The 9200-nt window shown below is 33.8% G+C and overlaps 1 protein-coding gene across 1 annotated transcript; it reads left to right on the forward strand.

Annotated features, from left to right (window-relative positions):
- Nucleotides 1-5894: 5894 nt before the first annotated feature.
- Nucleotides 5895-9200, forward strand: LOC111368723 (putative receptor-like protein kinase At4g00960). Its single transcript, XM_022990137.1, has 7 exons — nt 5895-6717; nt 6982-7116; nt 7222-7343; nt 7473-7683; nt 7816-7994; nt 8115-8324; nt 8416-9200. Exons 1-7 carry the CDS (start codon nt 5928-5930, stop codon nt 8779-8781), a joined length of 2013 nt encoding a protein of 670 aa, XP_022845905.1. The 5' UTR covers nt 5895-5927; the 3' UTR covers nt 8782-9200.

Genomic DNA, 9200 nt, shown 5'->3' on the forward strand with positions numbered 1-9200 from the left:
CGTTAACTATTAAATATAATACGATTAATAACAAGCAATGCAAATCTCCCAAAATTGTTTTGGGGTCATGCATTGATTGCAGTATGCAACACACTAAATCATGTCTCATCTAAATTGGTTAACAAAACTCCATACGAGTTATGGAAAGGCAATAGTCCCAATTTATCTTATATGAAAACTTGTGATCATGACGCTTATTTGAAGCGCCTTGAATCGGATAAATTTGACGCTAAATCTGATAAATACGTATTTGTGAGGATATTCAAAGCAGACATTTAAATATAAATTCTATTATCATGAAGAAATTCTTCGTCTCACGATATATCGTCTTCTTAAAAAAATGTTTACTTTAGGGGAGGACAGTGGGAGTAAAATAAAACTTGAAAGAGTTCAAGAGTCCACAGATATAGTTAATCAAGTAGATAAATCTAAGTTTGATCCCATATCAGATATGGGACATATTCTTGATCAAGAAGTAAAGACTCCTGAGGAGATGTCAGCTCTATGTGAATCTAGTAAGATCATTCGACCTTCAAGAAGGTGCGAATCTATGATTACTAATCAGGTATTATTGATCCAGGATAATGAACCTGCTAGTTGCACCAAAATAAAGTCAAGTGTTGACTTAAAAGAGATAGCAAGAGGCTATGAAACTCGAGATGAACTCGACGTATGTGAACAAGGTTTGGACCTTGGTTGAACCTCCTGATGGAATAAAACCCATAAATTTTTATAAATAGTTTATAAGGAAAAGGTCGATATGGATGAGAATATCCATATATATAAAGCAAGGCTAGTAGCAAAGGTTAAGTGTTGACCTTGGTAAAACCTTTCTCCTATAGCCTTGCTAAAGTCCATTCGGATTTTGCTTGCAACAGTTGCATACCATGACTATAGGTTAAGAGAAGTCTTTTGGAGTTGAAATATTCGATTTGATGAAAAAGTCAAATTGTTTGATTTTATCAAATTTGAAGACGAATTGTGTGTTTACAAGGAGATAGTGGGAGTACTGACATTCCTATGTTTCAATCGTTGAAATAATGGTCATTAAAGGATTTATTCATGAACGATATGGGAGAACCAACTTGATCTATAGAGGTAGATCTAGAAGATTGCTTAACACATCCCAATTTACATAGATGAAATCTTGATAAGATTTCATATGGAGAAACTGGTTCACTCTTAAGCGGTATGTTGGAAAGGTTCCAGATGTGAAGCAGCCGTTGATTCAATAGTAGAAACCTAATACATGATTACTTCAGAAGTAGCAAAGTATTGCAGTGTGGATCATGATGTTCATAAATGAACTTGGAGTAGTTCCTGATATTGTTGATCACATGACATTGTATTGTGATAACAATAGAGCCATCGCGATAGCGATGGAACTAAGTTCTCAACAACGATCCAAACATATATTAAGGCGGTATAATCTTATCAAAGAGATAATACATAGAAATAACGTAAAGAGAACAAATTTCCACATTTAATAATATTTCAGATCCACTGAGAAAGAGTTGTTGTAGCATAAATATGATCGTCATATAAACTCTTATGATATTAGATACATAAGTGATTGGATCTAGTGCAAGTGGAAGTTTGTAAGTGTAATGCCCTAGGTCCAATCAACATTTGACATAAATACTTTTGATATATAATTAATGCAATTTAATGGCAGATCTATTATTTAATTAATAGACAATTAAATTAAATAATAGAATCTGTAGATTCAAATTTTCGTAATTTGTTAATCACAAGGAGTTGTGATTGTAAGATACAAATTACATATGATTGAATCTTAAATCGTCCGTGGTCGTAAGTAATAACGAGATATGGATATCGTTATTACGGATAGACTATCATGTGTAGTATTTCTTACTTGTGAAGTAAGTAGCTGATCTCACAAGGTAAAGTGTAGTGACACCTAAATGAACATGTGGATGTTTTGTTATAGAACAAAACATTGGAGATCCATCGAGAGATTCCACATGGATAACTATCTGAGTGTTAGTAGTTAATCTCTAACGTTCGGTAGTGAGATTGGTCCTTTTGACTTGAGGTCGTCATAATACCTTATATGAGGACGGTCATGCTTTGACGGTGTTGGATGTTGCTCTGCCAATGGTCACTAATACGGCATAGTTTGGGTATGTCAAAAATCATATAAATGTTGTGAATGACCAATAGAGGATTTTTCACTCTTAGATAGTAAGAGATTATGATCTGTGTTTCATTCAATTAAGTCGATAATGAAATCCTTGATCAAGGTGTACTCATAAGTCGAAAAGAAGTTTTCGACCTATATTGACTTAATAGTGGAGTGAAAGATATGATCAATAATCGAGATTGACACATTTCCATATCTCGTAATTGATCGGATCATATTGACAAAGGGATTATAGTTTCACGGTAAATGAACGAGTTTGGTTTTGTCATACCACGTGACATTTCCTATCACATGTACTGCCATGATACATTGCTAGATGTCAATCTGGGACGGCGATTGTGGTTGGTGATAAATTAAAAGGGTGTTTAATTTATCAATTTTGATTAGATTAAAATAATATTTCACGTCGTTAGGCATCGTGATTGGGAACCTGATGGGTCGCACACAAAAAGAGAACTGAAAGATTGTGATTTGTCAATTAATTAATTTAACAAGTGTTGGATAAATTAATTAATTGGGTTGCTTATTTATAGGCCTGAATTGATTAATTGGATTAATTAATTCACAGACTAGATTTAATTAAATAGGTTAATTAAATGTTGGACCGGGTCAGGCCAAGCTCATTTGAACTTATATAAATATGATTAGGGTTTACAAAATTGTAGAGATGTTTCATTTATTCTTGCCACCGTTGGAAGCTGGACAATTGGACAGTTGTGGGAGACAGATCCAAATTGCTGGAACAAAGATAAGGCAAAGGAATTTGCAGATCGTGAAAAGGTATCAAATTTTATAACAATTTCTATCTAAACACAAAGATAAATTCTGGTGGGAATCGAAATATATTTTAATTTTCCACTGTACATGTTAAGTAGATTCCCAACACTAGTATTACACCTTGGCTGACAGAGCATAAATACGTGTCAAAGCATCGATAAGGGAACATAATTTTTACGCTCATTTTAATTTATGAATAAAGCTACTCTTACAAAGTAGCTTTACAAAGTGAAAATACCAAGTGTGTTGGCAAAATGTAGGCCACTGATTTGAAATGATTTAAAATTTTGTTTTTGAAATGATTAGTGTGAATGTTATTTTGTAACCCAACTTTGTAGTCTATCTTTGTAAGTGTAGCATGATTCTTAATTTATAGCCTACATAAATGACAGAAACATTTTTGGATGATATTGCAAACTTTCAGATTTACCATTGAATTAACATGGTATGTCCCACTTATTCTTAAATGGAGATTCATCATTGATGTGTAGCTTTAAAAAAAAAAAAAAAAAAAAAAAAAAAAAAAAGGTTGAACCTCAACCTTGACGACCCCACCACCCTGCCCTTAGAGCTTTGTGAAGGAAGTAAATCGCGGGATGTATCCCAGCATGCCAGGGAACAAGAGTTGTCTGTACACTGCGCCTACAAGGAGTCCAATTCCATGTTTCAATAATCGAACCCCCACACTGTGGCTGTCAACAAGGCGTGAGATAACCTCACTCCTATTCTTTGCACCACTGGGCTATGCCCCGTGGGGCATCATTAATGTGTAGCTTGTTGTATTAGAGGGTGAGGGTGAGGGTGAAATAATTTGTAATCATATATAAACAAAATTGATTAGTTCAACAAGGTTGATGCCAAGTAAAGTCTAAGAAAATACAATTCACCTTAGTCAAAATTAAAATAACACTTCCGCTACAACCAGAAAACTAAAAGCTGTTGTCCAACTATGAAAGCTCCAGAGTATATACCAGTCTTCTATACAAAGTTTTCTTGAGCAGAAGCCTCAAAAACCTTGAGGCGTTCGCCTGAAAACACAGCCTCAACAGTTCAGGCAGGCTTTGAGGTGCAGGTTAATTACTGATTTTTTATTTTATTTTATTTATTTTTTAAAGAATGCATCTGTTGACAACAAGGGCCAAAAAAATATATTCATGTCACTGTAAACGAATTTTATCTTCTCGTGTAGCATTATAGTTTTTCCCCCACAAAGAAAACATTGATGCAAAGTGACCAGTTTTACAGAATGATTCACAATTTAATTATCTTTCGACATGAGGCCGATATTCAATGATTTGACTGAATTAAGAACTCGAACAAGTAAAAACTTGAATTCCAGTCTTTCTATATCTTAATGTTTTTACTGGCAAACATGGACTTGAGAATAATGAGAATGTAAACTAACTCTCAAATAAAAACAAAAAGACACGTAAAATGCGCTTAGCAGGTCAATTTATGGGTGTTGTTAAAAGGAAAAAAATCATGTTTGAAATGGTCAAGAGAGAAAATGCCTCCCTGTTTTCCACCTTGTATGCACTTCCGTCTCTGTCATGACTCTTAACGTTCAACCTTCATCAATAAAAGTAGAGTGAAATCTTGAATTATCCAAGTCAGTCGATCGAAAAAGGCATGTAGATTTTTTAGCCCATCTAAATCCTTGAATTCTTGTAGGCAAACCTAAACGTAGTCAAGGAGTTGTTTGACAAAGCCTTTGTTTAAAAAATTTAGCAAAATTTGATAACAACCGATGAAATATATGGTTAAGAAGTTGATAAACTTTGCTGATACTACGAGAAGTGTCATTAAAATTGAAGTTTGATCGATCGAAAAGTTGATAAAAATTGGCAAAATTTTATCAAACAAGCACTAAGCTATAGACATTTCAAGAGTATTTTTTAATAACTCAGTATTTCAAGAAGCGATGCCTAGACATCAAGCGGGCCGGCACAAAATGCCTTATGCTTTTTATTTTTTATTTTCTTATTTTTATTTTTATTTTTTGTGCCTAGTTGCGTTTTTTCACGCTTTTTAAACACCTTTTTCTTTAATTATCGAATAATTTTAGAATGATTTAAAAATTTAAAATAGTATTTAATGAGTAATACCACTTGTTTGTTGTTTCAACAATTTGAGGTTTCAAGATGGGTGTTCTTACACTAGCCACCATCTAGCAAAGAATATTAAAAATAAAATCTTCCTTCACTTTAATCTGAAATAATAATTAATAAATAAAGACATGAAGTTGATCTTCTAAGATCAAATCTAAAACTCAATGTAACTTCTATAGTTGTAAAAATATTAACACATGCATCAAATGATCAAATACCTAATTTTAGATTATTTGAAAATAGTCTTTAAATTGTTATCAACAAATTTGCATATATCGATTTTTCCACATTGTGTTTTATCATTTTGTATCTCATACTTGAACAAGGTATTCTAGATATGGACTAATTCTTAGAGGAAACTAATGTGGTCAATTTCTAACATTTAAACTTTTAAATGAAATAATTTATATGAACAAACTCTAAAATAAAAATAAGACAACACTTAAAATGAAGTCGGGAAATAAATTTATGGGTGTTATCGAAAGTAGAAAAAAACTTGTCTGGAAAAATTAAGGGTGAGAAAGTACCTCCCCTGTTTCACGCCTTGTCTGTATCACTCCCGTCTCAATCATAACTCTCAAACTTAAATAAATCCATAGAAGTATGAAATCTTGAATTATCAAAGTCACAGTCAATGGTGGAAAAGTGAACGTAGATTTTTTAGCCAAGCTAAATCCTTGAATTTTGGTAGGCAAACCTAAACGTAATTAAGGGGCTGTTTGATAAAGTTTTTAATAATAATTTTAACAGAATTTGATAGAAGTTGATAGATGTTTGATTGAAAAGTTAATAAATATTACCGAATTTGTTCTCTCGAGATTCATCTCATACTGTATACGCTCACTTTCGCCATATTAGAGATAACACTGCATACAACTATGAGTTCTTGGAAATGGCTTGCTTTCATTTTCCTCAATATGACATACCATTTTGGTTACGTTAAATCCCAGAATTATTTCTGTGGATCGAATGGTAATTACACGAGTAATAGCACTTACAGAGCTAACCTTAATGCCCTTCTCTCCTCCATCTCCTCTAATATGGATTCCAATGGATTCTACTACACTTCCCTGGGAGAAAATGCTGATAGAGTCAATGCCATTGCACTCTGTAGAGGAGATGTTCAGCTCGATACATGTCAAAGTTGTATCAATAATGCCACGCGCTTAATCTTACAATTGTGTCCGTATCAAAAACAAGCATTTCATTCGGCTCCTGATGATTTGTGTATGTTACGCTACTCCAACGAATCCATATTTGGAAAACTTGAAACTGAACCAAAGTTTTCTGGGTATAGAATTGACAATGTCACAAGTAAGAGCGAGTTCAATCAGGATTTGAGAACATTGTTGGACAATCTACAGAGCACGGCTTACAGTGGTTCCTTAAAGAAGTTCGCTGCTGGAAACACGACTGGACCAGATATGTTGACAATTTTTGGACTTGTGCAGTGCACCACTGATTTAACCTCAAAGGATTGTAGTACATGCCTGACTGAGGTTACTGGAGTTATATCACAATGCTGTAGTGGAAAACAAGGATTCGGTATCCTCACACCCAGCTGCATTCTTCGTTATGAAACCTATCCATTTTTTAATGATATCCCTCGGCCAGCACCACCACCACCACAAGTGTCAGCTCCAGCGCCACAAATACTGGTACCACCAGGTGAGAAAGTCCTTGACTTCTAATTTGGTTTGAGAACATGTAAGAACTACTACTTCTGTATATATGTACTGCTCTGTGTGAGGTCCGACAGGCAATCCATTTATTACCTTATAGTTAAGGGATTTTTGTTTTATGCTACCCAATCCCATCTAGATATTGTCTAAAGCTTGCTAAATTCAATTAGATCTTAACAAAAGTATTGCTTCTAACAAAAACATTCCAAGTGGTAAATTTATTATCGCAGTTTTATTCTTGATTTTATAGGAGAGGATGATAATACAACTCGACCAATTATCATTAATACTATTGTTCCAATTGTTGCGGGCCTAATACTTGCTCTTTTCATTGGCATCGTCATAAGAATGAGACGAAAGAGTAAACCACAAGAACAATATGAAAGTAAGTTTAATTTTCTTTAGATATCTATTTTTATGTCTTGTCAATCTCCATCTTCATGCCCTTTCGCCTACAATTTGATGAAATCTTATACGCTACATGTTCCAGCTGACAATGAAATTAGTACCGTTGAATCCCTCCACTATGATTTTGGTACAATTAGAGCTGCAACAAACAATTTCTCTGATGGTAACAAGCTTGGGCAAGGTGGATTTGGTGTTGTTTACAAGGTAATTATTAAAAGAGATGGGTGCAATATATATAGAAGTGGAACACTGACTTGTAACAAAGTAATTAACATGTGAGTTTGGACTATTGGCATTTATCCAAAATATTTATTTGCTCCAATTTAATGTCAGGGAATACTACCAAGTGGGCAAGAAATAGCTGTGAAAAGATTGTCCATGAATTCAGGGCAAGGTGACTTGGAATTTAAAAATGAGGTCTTGTTAATGGCCAGGCTTCAACACAGGAATCTAGTTAGGCTCTTGGGATTCTCACTAGAAAGAAGCGAGAGGCTTCTTGTTTATGAATTTGTTGAGAATGGGAGCCTTGACCGTTTCGTTTTTGGTAAAATTTTAATTGAAGTAAAGCATATTTCTTTCACCAATCTAGTTACACATATAATTTCTAGCCATCTTAATTGTAATGGTCCTGATTTGATATCTCGCAATGTTGAAATGTGCCTAATTTAACTTGCAGATCCAAGCAAGCACCAATATTTGGATTGGGAGACACGCTACAAAATCATAGGGGGCATTGCTAAGGGGGTTCTTTATCTGCATGAAGACTCTCGATTGCGAATCATTCACCGTGATCTCAAAGCAAGCAATGTGTTATTAGATGGAGAGATGAACCCCATATATATATATATATATATAGTTGAAAACTATAAAATTTGTGAATTCCATGAAATATATGGTTAAAATTATTTGTTATTTTTTTTATCTCAACTTTTAGCAACTTTTAAGTTATTCTAAACAAGCACTAAATGTATCTAGATATATATTTATGAATGTGATTGCTCACTGACTATATATTTAAAAACTAACAATTACAGTGGATATATGGCACCTGAATACGCAATGCACGGACAATTCTCTAGTAAATCTGATATCTTCAGCTTTGGCGTCCTAGTTCTTGAAATCATAAGTGGCCAAAAAATCAGCAGTTTCCAAAATGGGGAGGATGTGGAGGACCTCCTAAGTTGTGTAAGTAAAAGTTAATCTTTTTGGACAAACTGAAGGCACCAATGACTAATGATAAATATCGCAATCTAAGAAATGTGTCAATTTCTCACAGGCTTGGAAAAATTGGCACAAAGGAACATCTAGACATATAATAGATCCATCATTGAGATGTTCTGCTGGATCCTTGCATAACATTATGAGATGCATTCATATTGGTTTATTATGTGTTCAAGAAGATGCAGCTGTTAGGCCTACAATGGCAGCAATAGTTCTTATGCTCACGAGCCTCTCTATAACTCTGCCGATACCTTCACGGCCAGCATTTTTTGTGTCTAGCATATTTGATCCAAAAATTTCATTTCTTCAGGAACAAAATTCAAGATCAACAAATGCCACAGAATCATCAAAGAACAGATCAGGTAATTCTACTGATGCATCTATAAATGAAGTCTCAATGAGTGATTTATATCCTCGATAACTAAAAATGATTGACATATTCATCATTACAAGTTATTTTCCATATACTTTTGTTTTTATTGTTGAATTAGAATTGCCTTTAAGAACACTTGTCCTTGTTTCATGAATAAGCCTTCACAATTCAATATTGTAAAGATCGTTACTTCTTGTTTGTAAGTCAGCGGAAGTGTTATAAGGTTCTAATTGCACCATAAGTGAATTAATATAGTGAAAATGTATTGCTCATGACGAAGAGCTTGGTAATGAAGGACGTTGATCATTGGTTTAAATTGAACCTCCACAAATATATTGTTTGCATAATTTCTAACTTTGGCTTATTGTTATTTTGTTTAAACTTATTATTTGATTGATCTATTTGTTCCTAACTTGCTTGATATTAGGTTTTGAAAAAGTTTTATTCAAATGTAGTTAATCTCTCCA

This window comes from Olea europaea, chromosome 19, assembly GCF_002742605.1.
Source record: "Olea europaea var. sylvestris chromosome 19, O_europaea_v1, whole genome shotgun sequence".
Classification (NCBI taxonomy): Eukaryota; Viridiplantae; Streptophyta; class Magnoliopsida; order Lamiales; family Oleaceae; genus Olea; species Olea europaea.